Source organism: Gobius niger (genome assembly GCF_951799975.1).
Source record: "Gobius niger genome assembly, chromosome: 19".
Taxonomy (NCBI): domain Eukaryota; kingdom Metazoa; phylum Chordata; class Actinopteri; order Gobiiformes; family Gobiidae; genus Gobius; species Gobius niger.
In genome coordinates this window covers 29,442,371-29,457,826 of record NC_136870.1, presented here as the reverse complement: position 1 = coordinate 29,457,826, position 15,456 = coordinate 29,442,371, and the positions used below count along the sequence as shown (strand labels likewise).

Here is a 15,456-nt window from a genome sequence, read left to right as displayed (position 1 = left end):
AGCAGACTGAGCTCTGATTGGCCCAAAACATAAACAAAGGCCTCAGACTCACGTGCACTCTCGCATGCACACTCTCACGTGCACTCTCACATGCACAGGCAGGACTGTGGGAGGAGGGAACAGCGCCTCCCGTGGACAGTCCGTGGAACAGAGGGGAGTGTCAGGCCCGAGGGCACAACAGCAGCAGAAGGCAGTTCAGGACGAGCTTCCTGTTTACAGTTTATTGGTCGATTTGAGCCAGTCAGACTCAGATCAATAATCAATAATCGAGGAAGTCGACCTTCAGCCTCAGATAAGACTGTTTACAGCAGCAGGAACAAACACGCCTCAAACACGGGTCAGACACGGACCACTTACGGCTCAGACACGGCTCAGACACGGGTGAGTTCTATTCCTTTAGAATAAGAAATACAGACACAAAGCGCCCTCGTCCAGAGCCAGGGGGCGCTATCGAAACACTTTGTCTCCCTCAGGCTTGGATCACAGTTTTATCACCACCGCCTGATTTTTATTTTCTATCAGAGGCTTTTGAATTACAATATCAAGGCCATTTATTCGTTGTAGGGGGCGCCAAAGTGCAGAGTGACAACGCTTCAAGCTCGATCTTTTACAGTTTGTATGAATTTTCTTCAGTAAAAGTTCAAACTGAAGCAGATTTCAGTTAAATGTAAATGTCTGAAGTGTTTCTGAAGTCTTTATCATGTTTGTTTCTGTAGGATCGTTGGTTTGAGGAGTTTCTGAAGTCTTTATCGTGTTTGTTTCTGTAGGATCGTTGGTCTGAGGAGTTTCTGAAGTCTTTATCATGTTTGTTTCTGTAGGATCGTTGGGTCTGAGGAGTTTCTGAAGTCTTTATCGTGTTTGTTTCTGTAGGATCGTTGGGTCTGAGGAGTTTCTGAAGTCTTTATCATGTTTGTTTCTGTAGGATCGTTGGGTCTGAGGAGTTTCTGAAGTCTTTATCGTGTTTGTTTCTGTAGGATCGTTGGGTTTGAGGAGTTTCTGAAGTCTTTATCGTGTTTGTTTCTGTAGGATCGTTGGGTCTGAGGAGTTTCTGAAGTCTTTATCGTGTTTGTTTCTGTAGGATCGTTGGGTCTGAGGAGTTTCTGAAGTCTTTATCGTGTTTGTTTCTGTAGGATCGTTGGGTTTGAGGAGTTTCTGAAGTCTTTATCGTGTTTGTTTCTGTAGGATCGTTGGGTTTGAGGAGTTTCTGAAGTCTTTATCGTGTTTGTTTCTGTAGGATCGTTGGTCTGAGGAGTTTCTGAAGTCTTTATCGTGTTTGTTTCTGTAGGATCGTTGGGTCTGAGGAGTTTCTGAAGTCTTTATCGTGTTTGTTTCTGTAGGATCGTTGGGTTTGAGGAGTTTCTGAAGTCTTTATCGTGTTTGTTTCTGTAGGATCGTTGGGTCTGAGGAGTTTCTGAAGTCTTTATCATGTTTGTTTCTGTAGGATCGTTGGTCGGAGGAGTTTCTGAAGTCTTTATCATGTTTGTTTCTGCAGGATCGTTGGGTCTGAGGAGTTTCTGAAGTCTTTATCATGTTTGTTTCTGTAGGATCGTTGGTCTGAGGAGTTTCTGAAGTCTTTATCATGTTTGTTTCTGTAGGATCGTTGGGTCTGAGGAGTTTCTGAAGTCTTTATCGTGTTTGTTTCTGTAGGATCATTGGGTCTGAGGAGTTTCTGAAGTCTTTATCGTGTTTGTTTCTGTAGGATCGTTGGGTCTGAGGAGTTTCTGAAGTCTTTATCGTGTTTGTTTCTGTAGGATCGTTGGTTTGAGGAGTTTCTGAAGTCTTTATCGTGTTTGTTTCTGTAGGATCGTTGGGTCTGAGGAGTTTCTGAAGTCTTTATCGTGTTTGTTTCTGTAGGATCGTTGGGTTTGAGGAGTTTCTGAAGTCTTTATCGTGTTTGTTTCTGTAGGATCGTTGGGTTTGAGGAGTTTCTGAAGTCTTTATCGTGTTTGTTTCTGTAGGTTCGTTGGGTCAGAGGAGTTTCTGAAGTCTTTATCATGTTTGTTTCTGTAGGATCGTTGGTCTGAGGAGTTTCTGAAGTCTTTATCGTGTTTGTTTCTGTAGGATCGTTGGTTTGAGGAGTTTCTGAAGTCTTTATCATGTTTGTCTCTGTAGGATCGTTGGGTCTGAGGAGTTTCTGAAGTCTTTATCATGTTTGTTTCTGTAGGATCGTTGGTTTGAGGAGTTTCTGAAGTCTTTATCATGTTTGTTTCTGTAGGATCGTTGGTCTGAGGAGTTTCTGAAGTCTTTATCGTGTTTGTTTCTGTAGGATCGTTGGTTTGAGGAGTTTCTGAAGTCTTTATCATGTTTGTTTCTGTAGGATCGTTGGTTTGAGGAGTTTCTGAAGTCTTTATCGTGTTTGTTTCTGTAGGATCGTTGGGTGTGAGGAGTTTCTGAAGTCTTTATCGTGTTTGTTTCTGTAGGATCGTTGGTCTGAGGAGTTTCTGAAGTCTTTATCGTGTTTGTTTCTGTAGGATCGTTGGGTCTGAGGAGTTTCTGAAGTCTTTATCATGTTTGTTTCTGTAGGATCGTTGGGTCTGAGGAGTTTCTGAAGTCTTTATCATGTTTGTTTCTGTAGGATCGTTGGGTCTGAGGAGTTTCTGAAGTCTTTATCATGTTTGTTTCTGTAGGATCGTTGGGTCTGAGGAGTTTCTGAAGTCTTTATCGTGTTTGTTTCTGTAGGATCGTTGGGTCTGAGGAGTTTCTGAAGTCTTTATCGTGTTTGTTTCTGTAGGATCGTTGGGTCTGAGGAGTTTCTGAAGTCTTTATCATGTTTGTTTCTGTAGGATCGTTGGGTCTGAGGAGTTTCTGAAGTCTTTATCATGTTTGTTTCTGTAGGATCGTTGGGTCTGAGGAGTTTCTGAAGTCTTTATCATGTTTGTTTCTGTAGGATCGTTGGGTCTGAGGAGTTTCTGAAGTCTTTATCGTGTTTGTTTCTGTAGGATCGTTGGGTCTGAGGAGTTTCTGAAGTCTTTATCGTGTTTGTTTCTGTAGGATCGTTGGGTCTGAGGAGTTTCTGAAGTCTTTATCATGTTTGTTTCTGTAGGATCGTTGGTCTGAGGAGTTTCTGAAGTCTTTATCATGTTTGTTTCTGTAGGATCGTTGGTCTGAGGAGTTTCTGAAGTCTTTATCATGTTTGTTTCTGCAGGATCGTTGGGTCGGAGGAGTTTCTGTGTCTGAAGTTCCGCTGCAGTTCCAGTCATGACCTGTAAGATCTGCTGCTGTGTGGCGTCTGTCCTGCAGGTGGTGCTGTCTGTGTTTTTGGTGCTGTTGACGGCGGCGTGTGTGACCCTCGCGGTCGTCCTGGTTACTGTGCTCAATGAAGGCACTACAGGTAAAAGTATTACGTACAGTACTTCAGCAGTACGACCCTCTGTGTGTGGGGCAGTGGCTCGTTTACATGTATGCTCTCTGCTCTCCCTCAGGTCCAGGGCTGACTCCTCCCCCGCCCTCGGCCCCGCCCTCAGCCCCGACTTACCTCCTGGGCCTGGGCCGAGCCGACTGCACCGGGCCCCCGGCCGAGGTCCCTCTGGTCAGAACAAATACTAATACTATGACTACCGATACTGCTGGTACTACTACTACCTCTAATACGACTACTGCTGGTACTACTACTACTGTTACTGTTACTGCAGTACTCAGCAGAGGCCCCTCTGGTTACTGTAGTACTCAGCAGAGGTCCCTCTGGTTACTGTAGTACTCAGCAGAGGTCCCTCTGGTACTGTAGTACTCAGCAGAGGTCCCTCTGGTTACTGTAGTACTCAGCAGAGGTCCCTCTGGTACTGTAGTACTCAGCAGAGGCCCCTCTGGTTACTGTAGTACTCAGCAGAGGTCCCTCTGCTCAGTACTCACGGTGTTGTTACTACTATAGTACAAAGCCGTTCAGTGACACATTTCTCATTTGTCTCTTTTTGCTCAAGTCGAATCAAACATAAAAAGTTTCATTATTTTCCGTTGTTTTAAGCTTTATTTTCCACAGATGCAGAATTCTATGTCTCGGGCCTTTCCCGCTCTAATGTATTCATATATAATATAATATAATATAATATAATATAATATAATATAATATAATATAATATAATATAATATAATATAATATAATATAATATAATATAATATAATATAATATAATATAATATAATATAATATATATAATGACTAATGTAAGACTCTGGAGCACATGGCTACTTAAGGCTTTATCACAGCTGCTGGACTCTCGCAGAGTCAGACTCTACAACAATAACAACTCTCTGTAAGAGCGATGCTTTAGCGGGGCCTCAGTGAGCGTTAGCCTCGTTAGCATTAGCCTCGTTAGCATTAGCCTCGTTAGCCCTGTTGACCTCTCGTTAATGACCACACTTTAATCCGTTTATGATCATGTTTACTGCGTTTGATAAAGGGATTTTATGACTTTGTTCCATTGGAGAGATTCCAGTTTGTGACACAAGGAAATAAATATGACGGAATATTTATATTCAGGCCCTGCAGGTTCGGAGCAGACTGTTACTGTGTTAGTCATTATTTAGGGTATTTTTGTGCAAATAAACATCTGACATTTTACACAAATCAATCGACTAAACATCAGATTTTAGCAGAGAATATTTCCCCTCGTTCTCCGTTTAAATGAACGGACTTCGCCTCGACCGGAAGAGTCTGGAAAACGAGGTGCAGAAAACGAGGCGCAGAAAACGAGGCGCAGAGACAAAAAGGGGCTAAAGTGGGCGGGGCGGAATAAGGTGAATAGATATACTCACTGTATATACTGTATATACTGTATATACTCTGTATACTGTATATTTGCTCACAGATATGTTATGTCCTGTCGGGGCAGATCACTAGTGTTTTAGTGATTATTTAGGGTATTCTTGTGTATACTGTGTTTGTGTACTGTCCTGTATATGTATTTGTGTACTGTACTGTATATGTGTTTGTGTACTGTACTGTATATGTATTTGTGTACTGTACTGTATATGTATTTGTATTCCTGTACTGTATATGTATTTGTATTCTCAGATGGGATACGCCCAGTCGGGGCAGACGGCCGCCGGGATCCACACTCGTCTCTACAGTCGGGCGTTTATCGTGGACGACGGGGAGAAGCGGGTGGTCTTTGTCACCGCCGACATCGGGATGGTCTCTCAGAGACTGAGGCTCGAGGTACTCCCTCACTTTAAAACTTCTCCTCTCTCTGCAGGACTGTGGCTGAGGCTCGAGGTACTCCCTCACTTTAAAACTCCCTCCTCTCTCTGCAGGACCGAGAGTCGAGATCCATGTCTGCAAACGCCACAGTTTTACTGTGTGTGTACTCTTGTGTGTACTCATCACGTGTACTTGTGTGTACTCTGTGTGTACTCAGGTGATGAAGGCCCTGAAGCTGAAGTTCGGGTCGCTGTATCACCGTGGAAACGTGGTACTCAGTGGTACTCACACTCACTGCGGCCCCGGCGGATACTTCCAGTACACGCTGTTCATGCTGAGTACTAAAGGGTACATCAAAACTGCAGTAGAGCCGCTGGTGGACGCCATAGTCAAGGTACTACAAGTACTGCTACAAGGACTGCTAAAAGTACTACTACTAGTACTACAACTACTACTAAAGGGTACATTAAAACTGTAGTAGCAGTAGTAGTATAGTATGCTATAGTATAGCATGTTATAGTGTAGCATGTTATAGTATAGCATGTTATAGTATAGCATGCTACAGTATAGTATGTTGTAGTATCGTATGGTATAGTATAGTATGTTATAGTATAGTATGGTATAGTATAGCATGCTACAGTATAGCATGTTATAGTATAACATGTTATAGTATAGCATGCTATAGTATAGTGTTATAGTATAGCATGTTATAGTATAGCATGCTACAGTATAGTATGTTGTAGTATAGCATGTTATAGTATAGTATGGTATAGTATAGCATGTTATAGTATAGTATGTTATAGTATAGTATGTTATAGTATAGTATGTTATAGTATAGTATGTTATAGTATAGTATGTTATAGTATAGTATGTTATAGTATAGCATGTTATAGTATAGCATGTTATAGTATAGCATGGTATAGTATAGCATGTTATAGTATAGTATGTTATAGTATAGTATGTTATAGTATAGTATGTTATAGTATAGTATGTTATAGTATAGTATGTTATAGTATAGCATGTTATAGTATAGTATGTTATAGTATAGTATGTTATAGTATAGTATGTTATAGTATAGTATGTTATAGTATAGTATGTTATAGTATAGTATGTTATAGTATAGCATGTTATAGTATAGCATGCTATAGTATAGTATGTTATAGTATAGTATAGTATGTTATAGTATAGTATGTTATAGTATAGCATGTTATAGTATAGTATGTTATAGTATAGTATGTTATAGTATAGTATGGTATAGTATAGTGTTATAGTATAGTATGTTATAGTATAGTATGTTATAGTATAGTATGTTATAGTATAGCATGTTATAGTATAGCATGTTATAGTATAGTATGGTATAGTATAGCATGTTATAGTATAGTATGTTATAGTATAGCATGTTATAGTATAGCATGTTATAGTATAGTATGTTATAGTATAGTATGTTATAGTATAGTATGTTATAGTATAGCATGTTATAGTATAGCATGCTACAGTATAGCATGGTATAGTATAGCATGTTACAGTATAGCACGCTACAGTATAGCATGTTATAGTATAGCATGTTATAGTATAGCATGTTATAGTATAGCATGCTACAGTATAGCATGTTATAGTATAGCATGCTAGAGTATAGCATGTTCTAGTATAGCATGTTATAGTATAGCATGTTATAGTATAGCATGTTATAGTATAGTATGTTATAGTATAGCATGTTATAGTATAGTATGTTATAGTATAGTATGTTATAGTATAGTATGGTATAGTATAGTGTTATAGTATAGTATGGTATAGTATAGCATGTTATAGTATAGCATGCTACAGTATAGCATGTTATAGTATAGCATGCTACAGTATAGTATGGTATAGTATAGCATGCTACAGTATAGCATGTTATAGTATAGTATGTTATAGTATAGCATGTTATAGTATAGCATGTTATAGTATAGCATGCTACAGTATAGCATGTTATAGTATAGCATGCTACAGTATAGCATGTTCTAGTATAGCATGTTATAGTATAGCATGTTATAGTATAGCATGTTATAGTATAGCATGCTACAGTATAGCATGTTATAGTATAGCATGTTATAGTATAGTATGTTATAGCATAGCGTGCTACAGTATAGCATGTTATAGTATAGTATGTTACAGTATAGCATGGTACAGTATAGCATGCTACAGTATCGCATGTTATAGCATGGCATGCTACAGTATAGCATGTTATAGTATAGCATGTTATAGTATAGTATGGTATAGTATAGCATGCTACAGTATAGCATGTTATAGTATAACATGTTATAGTATAGCATGCTATAGTATAGTGTTATAGTATAGTATGTTACAGTATAGCATGCTACAGTATAGTATGTTGTAGTATAGCATGTTATAGTATAGTATGGTATAGTATAGCATGTTATAGTATAGTATGCTATAGTATAGTATGTTATAGTATAGTATGGTATAGTATAGTGTTATAGTATAGTATGTTATAGTATAGTATGTTATAGTATAGTATGTTATAGTATAGCATGTTATAGTATAGCATGTTATAGTATAGTATGGTATAGTATAGCATGTTATAGTATAGTATGTTATAGTATAGCATGTTATAGTATAGCATGTTATAGTATAGTGTGTTATAGTATAGTATGTTATAGTATAGTATGTTATAGTATAGCATGTTATAGTATAGCATGTTATAGTATAGTATGTTATAGTATAGTATGTTATAGTATAGTATGTTATAGTATAGCATGTTATAGTATAGCATGTTATAGTATAGCATGTTATAGTATAGTATGTTATAGTATAGCATGTTATAGTATAGTATGTTATAGTATAGTATGTTATAGTATAGTATGTTATAGTATAACATGTTATAGTATAGCATGCTATAGTATAGTGTTATAGTATAGTATGTTACAGTATAGCATGCTACAGTATAGTATGTTGTAGTATAGCATGTTATAGTATAGTATGGTATAGTATAGCATGTTATAGTATAGTATGTTATAGTATAGTATGTTATAGTATAGTATGGTATAGTATAGTGTTATAGTATAGTATGTTATAGTATAGTATGTTATAGTATAGTATGTTATAGTATAGCATGTTATAGTATAGCATGTTATAGTATAGTATGGTATAGTATAGCATGTTATAGTATAGTATGTTATAGTATAGCATGTTATAGTATAGCATGTTATAGTATAGTATGTTATAGTATAGTATGTTATAGTATAGTATGGTATAGTATAGCATGTTATAGTATAGTATGTTATAGTATAGCATGTTATAGTATAGCATGTTATAGTATAGTATGTTATAGTATAGTATGTTATAGTATAGCATGTTATAGTATAGCATGTTATAGTATAGCATGTTATAGTATAGTATGTTATAGTATAGTATGTTATAGTATAGCATGTTATAGTATAGCATGCTACAGTATAGCATGTTATAGTATAGCATGTTATAGTATAGTATGTTATAGCATAGCGTGCTACAGTATAGCATGTTATAGTATAGTATGTTACAGTATAGCATGGTACAGTATAGCATGCTACAGTATAGCATGTTATAGCATGACATGCTACAGTATAGCATGTTATAGTATAGCATGTTATAGTATAGCATGGTATAGTATAGCATGTTATAGTATAGCATGGTATAGTATAGCGTGTTATAGTATAGCATGTTATAGTATAGTATGTTATAGTATAGTATGTTATAGTATAGCATGTTATAGTATAGCATGCTACAGTATAGCATGCTACAGTATAGCATGTTATAGTATAGCATGTTATAGTATAGCATGTTACATTATAGCATGTTATAGTATAGCATGCTACAGTATAGCATTGTACAGTATAGCATGTTATAGTATAGCATGCTACAGTATAGCATGTTATAATTTAGCATGTTACAGTATAGTATGTTATAGTATAGCATGTTATAGTATAGCATGCTACAGTATAGCATTGTACAGTATAGCATGTTATAGTATAGCATGTTATAGTATAGCATGTTACAGTATAGCATGTTATAGTATAGCATGCTACAGTATAGCATGGTATAGTATAGCATGTTACAGTATAGCATGCTACAGTATAGCATGTTATAGTATAGCATGTTATAGTATAGCATGTTATAGTATAGCATGCTACAGTATAGCATGTTATAGTATAGCATGCTACAGTATAGCATGTTCTAGTATAGCATGTTATAGTATAGCATGTTATAGTATAGCATGTTATAGTATAGTATGTTATAGTATAGCATGTTATAGTATAGTATGTTATAGTATAGTATGTTATAGTATAGTATGGTATAGTATAGTGTTATAGTATAGTATGGTATAGTATAGCATGTTATAGTATAGCATGCTACAGTATAGCATGTTATAGTATAGCATGCTACAGTATAGTATGGTATAGTATAGCATGCTACAGTATAGCATGTTATAGTATAGTATGTTATAGTTTAGCATGTTATAGTATAGCATGTTATAGTATAGCATGCTACAGTATAGCATGTTACAGTATAGCATGCTAAAGTATAGCATGTTCTAGTATAGCATGTTATAGTATAGCATGTTATAGAATAGCATGTCATAGTATAGCATGTTATAGTATAGTATGTTATAGTATAGCATGCTACAGTATAGCATGTTATAGTATAGCATGTTATAGTATAGTATGTTATAGCATAGCGTGCTACAGTATAGCATGTTATAATATAGTATGTTACAGTATAGCATGGTACAGTATAGCATGCTACAGTATAGCATGTTATAGCATGGCATGCTACAGTATAGCATGTTATAGTATAGCATGTTATAGTATAGCATGGTATAGTATAGCATGTTATAGTAAAGCATGGTATAGTATAGCGTGTTATAGTATAGCATGTTATAGTATAGTATGTTATAGTATAGTATGTTATAGTATAGCATGTTATAGTATAGCATGCTACAGTATAGCATGCTACAGTATAGCATGTTATAGTATAGCATGTTATAGTATAGCATGTTACAGTATAGCATGTTATAGTATAGCATGCTACAGTATAGCATTGTACAGTATAGCATGTTATAGTATAGCATGCTACAGTATAGCATGTTATAGTTTAGCATGTTACAGTATAGTATGTTATAGTATAGCATGTTATAGTATAGCATGCTACAGTATAGCATTGTACAGTATAGCATGTTATAGTATAGCATGCTACAGTATAGCATGTTATAGTATAGCATGTTACAGTATAGCATGTTATAGTATAGCATGCTACAGTATAGCATGGTATAGTATAGCATGTTACAGTATAGCATGCTACAGTATAGCATGTTACAGTATAGCATGCTACAGTATAGCATGTTATAGTATAGCATGCTACAGTATAGCATGTTATAGTATAGCATGTTACAGTATAGCATGTTACAGTATAGCATGCTACAGTATAGCATGCTACAGTATAGCATGTTATAGTATAGCATGTTACAGTATAGCATGCTACAGTATAGCATGCTACAGTATAGCATGTTACAGTATAGCATGCTACAGTATAGCATGTTATAGTATAGCATGTCTGTAGTTCTGTTGTTGCTTCTGTTTGCAGAGTATTTCTTTGGCCCACGAGAACATGAGGCCGGGACACATTTACAGGAACTCTGGAAATCTGCAGAACAGCAGTTTGAACCGCAGCCCCCACGCCTACCACAACAACCCCCAGGACGAGAGAGACAGGTACAACACAACTACAACACAACACAACACTACCACAACAACCCCCAGGACGAGAGAGACAGGTGCAACACAACTACAACACAACTACAACACAACACAACACTACCACAACAACCCCCAGGACGAGAGAGACAGGTACAACACAACTACAACACAACTACAACACAAACACAACACAACTACAACACAACTACAACACAAACACAACACAACTACAACACAACTACAGCACAAACACAACCTTTCTGACGACTCTTTCTAAAACGTACAAAGCTGTTGCAGGATTTTAATCATATTTTAAACGTACAAACATCTGATTAAATAATAATAAAACGTTTCTTTCAGATTCTCAGAAAACACGGACAATCAGGTGACGATTCTGAAGTTCACGGATCAGGACGGAGACGGCATCGGAGTCCTGAGGTACAAATATACGAGTATAAGTATCTTTACTACAGAGTCCTGAGGTCCAAATATATGAGTATAAATAACTTTATCACAGAGTCCTGAGGTACAAATATACGAGTATAAGTAACTATCACAGAGTCCTGAGGTACAAATATACGAGTATAAGTAACTATCACAGAGTCCTGAGGTACAAATATACGAGTATAAATAACTATCACAGAGTCCTGAGGTACAAATATATGAGTATAAGTAACTTTACTACAGAGTCCTGAGGTACAAATATACGAGTATAAGTAACTATCACAGAGTCCTGAGGTACAAATATACGAGTATAAGTAACTATCACAGAGTCCTGAGGTACAAATATACGAGTATAAGTAACTATCACAGAGTCCTGAGGTACAAATATACGAGTATAAATAACTATCACAGAGTCCTGAGGTACAAATATATGAGTATAAGAAACTTTACTACTTACTGTATTATCATTAACTTAAATACAGACCCGCAAGGTTCATAAATCAGTGATATTATTGGACTGAACACCTGTAAGGTTCATAAATCAGTGATATTATTGGACTGAACACCTGTAAGGTTAATAAATCAGTGATATTATTGGACTGAACACCTGTAAGGTTCATAAATCAGTGATATTATTGGACTGAACACCTGTAAGGTTCATAAATCAGTGATATTATTGGACTGAACACCTGTAAGGTTCATAAATCAGTGATATTATTGGACTGAACACCTGTAAGGTTCATAAATCAGTGATATTACTGGACTGGACACCTGTAAGGTTCATAAATCAGTGATATTATTGGACTGGACACCTGCAAGGTTCATAAATCAGTGATATTATTGGACTGGACACCTGTAAGGTTCATAAATCAGTGATATTATTGGACTGGACACCTGTAAGGTTCATAAATCAGTGATATTATTGGACTGGACACCTGTAAGGTTCATAAATCAGTGATATTATTGGACTGGACACCTGTAAGGTTCATAAATCAGTGATATTACTGGACTGGACACCTGTAAGGTTCATAAATCAGTGATATTACTGGACTGGACACCTGTAAGGTTCATAAATCAGTGATATTATTGGACTGTATACCTGCAAGGTTCAAAAATATTACTGGACTGGCCACCTGTAAGACTATGGAGAGTCTGGCCACGCTCGCTTCTCATTGGCTCTGCAGAAACAGGAGCTTAGACAAACAAACAAAGACGCGTGTCCCAGGCCTAAACCTGCATCATCACTTCCTGTGTGTGACGTCACTTCCTGTGTGTGACGTCACTTCCTGTGTGTGACGTCACTTCCTGTGTACGACGTCACTTCCTGTGTGTGACGTCACTTCCTGTGTGTGACGTCACTTCCTGTGTGTGACGTCACTTCCTGTGTGTGACGTCACTTCCTGTGTGTGATTGACAGCTGGTTCGCGGTTCATGCCGTCAGCATGAACTACACCAATCGAATGGTCAGCAGCGACAACATGGGCCTGGCCTCAGTCCTCATGGAGCTGGACAAGAACCAGGGCCTTCCAGGAGAGGTGCTACTACTACTTAAAATACTACTACTACTTAAAATACTACTACTACTTAAAATACTACTACTACTGCAAATACTACTACTACTTAAAATACTACTACTACTTAAAATACTACTACTACTGCAAATACTACTACTACTTAAAATACTACTACTTAAAATACTACTCCTACTCCTCCCCCCCCTGACCCGGTGTGCTTCTCTCTCCTGGTCCAGGGTCGCTTCGTGGCCGGATTCTCCAGTTCAAACCTGGGAGACGTCACGCCGAACACCAGGGGGCCCTACTGCGCCAACACGGGCCTGAAGTGTGACTACATCAACGGCTCCTGTCCTGTAGGGGGGGTAAGAGAGTTACTGTAACAGCTCCTGTCCTGTAGGGGGGGTAAGAGAGTTTATTGTTTACTGTAGTTTAGTGACTTACAGCAGATGAAGTCGCTCTCGCTGAGGGTCACGTGACTGTCCATCATGTCCGATCATTTCAGCACTCAAATTGCCTCCAGTTCAAAGCATGTCTTTCATTTTGTGGTTTTGATATTTTGTATCTCGTGTTTCCAGACGAAGCAGTGTCAGAACGTGGGGCCTGGAGACGACATGTTCGAGAGCACCAGGATCATCGCGGAGAAAATCTACCGGAAAACCAAGGTCAGAACATCTACCGGGAAACCAAGGTCAGAACATCTACAGAAAACCAAGGTCAGAACATCTACCGGAAAACCAAGGTCAGAACATCTACCGGAAAAACCAAGGTCAGAACATCTACCGGGAAACCAAGGTCAGAACATCTACTGAAAACCAAGGTCAGAACATCTACAGGAAAACCAAGGTCAGAACATCTACTGGAAAACCAAGGTCAGAACATCTACAGGAAAAACAAGGTCAGAACATCTACCGGAAAAAAAACAAGGTCAGAACATCTACTGAAAACCAAGGTCAGAACATCTACTGGAAAAAACCAAGGTCAGAACATCTACTGGAAAAAACCAAGGTCAGAACATCTACAGGAAAACCAAGGTCAGAACATCTACCGGAAAAACAAGGTCAGAACATCTACCGGAAAAACCAAGGTCAGAACATCTACCGGAAAACCAAGGTCAGAACATCTACCGGAAAAACCAAGGTCAGAACATCTACAGGAAAAACCAAGGTCAGAACATCTACCGGAAAACCAAGGTCAGAACATCTACCGGAAAAACCAAGGTCAGAACATCTACCGGAAAAACCAAGGTCAGAACATCTACCGGAAAACCAAGGTCAGAACATCTACTGGAAAACCAAGGTCAGAACATCTACCGGAAAAAACCAAGGTCAGAACATCTACTGGAAAACCAAGGTCAGAACATCTACTGGAAAACCAAGGTCAGAACATCAGAACATCTACCGGGAACCAAGGTCAAAACATCTACCGGAAAAACAAGGTCAGAACATCTACCGGAAACCAAGGTCAGAACATCTACAGGAAAACCAAGGTCAGAACATCAGAACATCTACCGGAAAAAACCAAGGTCAGAACATCTACCGGAAACCAAGGTCAGAACATCTACCGGAAACCAAGGTCAGAACATCTACCGGAAAACCAAGGTCAGAACATCTACAGGGAAACCAAGGTCAGAACATCAGAACATCTACCGGAAACCAAGGTCAGAACATCTACCGGAAACCAAGGTCAGAACATCTACCGGAAAAAACCAAGGTCAGAACATCTACCGGGAAAACCAAGGTCAGAACATCTACCGGAAAAAACCAAGGTCAGAACATCTACCGGAAAAAAAACAAGGTCAGAACATCTACCGGGAAAACCAAGGTCAGAACATCTACCGGAAAAACCAAGGTCAGAACATCTACAGGAAACCAAGGTCAGAACATCTACAGGAAAACTAAGGTCAGAACATCTACAGGAAAACCAAGGTCAGAACATCTACAGGAAAAACTAAGGTCAGAACATCTACAGGAAAAACTAAGGTCAGAACATCTACAGGAAAAACCAAGGTCAGAACATCTACAGGAAAAACCAAGGTCAGAACATCTACTGGAAAACCAAGGTCAGAACATCTACAGGAAAAACCAAGGTCAGAACATCTACAGGAAAACCAAGGTCAGAACATCTACCGGAAAAACCAAGGTCAGAACATCTACAGGAAAACCAAGGTCAGAACATCTACAGGAAAACCAAGGTCAGAACATCTACAGGAAAACCAAGGTCAGAACATCTACAGGAAAAACCAAGGTCAGAACATCTACCTGAAAACCAAGGTCAGAACATCTACCGGAAACAAGGTCAGAACATCTACCGGAAACCAAGGTCAGAACATCAGAACATCTACAGGAAAACCAAGGTCAGAACATCTACCGGAAACCAAGGTCAGAACATCAGAACATCTACAGGAAAACCAAGGTCAGAACATCTACAGGAAAACCAAGGTCAGAACATCTACCGGAAAACCAAGGTCAGAACATCTACCGGAAAAACCAAAGCTCCACAGGGTTCAGTGTGGTTCAGTCTGGTTCAGTCTGGTTCGGTCTGGACTCGGTGGCTCCCTCTTGTGGCTCCAAAGGGCAGAATCAGACTCGAGCTTTTTAGAAAAGTTAAACAAGAGTCTGATCAGTGATAAT

The 15,456-nt window shown here is 38.2% G+C and overlaps 1 protein-coding gene across 1 annotated transcript in view; it reads left to right on the top strand.

Annotated features, from left to right (window-relative positions):
- Positions 1 to 3,198: 3,198 nt before the first annotated feature.
- asah2 (N-acylsphingosine amidohydrolase 2) overlaps positions 3,199 to 15,456 on the top strand; it is a gene marked incomplete at both ends in the record, with an annotated part of 25,361 nt that continues 13,103 nt past the window's right edge. The window contains 9 exons of the mRNA XM_079577491.1: positions 3,199 to 3,331; positions 3,423 to 3,529; positions 5,011 to 5,154; positions 5,354 to 5,530; positions 10,756 to 10,883; positions 11,229 to 11,306; positions 12,730 to 12,847; positions 13,063 to 13,188; positions 13,402 to 13,488. Coding sequence (XP_079433617.1) covers positions 3,199 to 3,331; positions 3,423 to 3,529; positions 5,011 to 5,154; positions 5,354 to 5,530; positions 10,756 to 10,883; positions 11,229 to 11,306; positions 12,730 to 12,847; positions 13,063 to 13,188; positions 13,402 to 13,488 — 1,098 coding nt within the window. The remainder of the gene's footprint in view (positions 3,332 to 3,422; positions 3,530 to 5,010; positions 5,155 to 5,353; positions 5,531 to 10,755; positions 10,884 to 11,228; positions 11,307 to 12,729; positions 12,848 to 13,062; positions 13,189 to 13,401; positions 13,489 to 15,456) is intronic.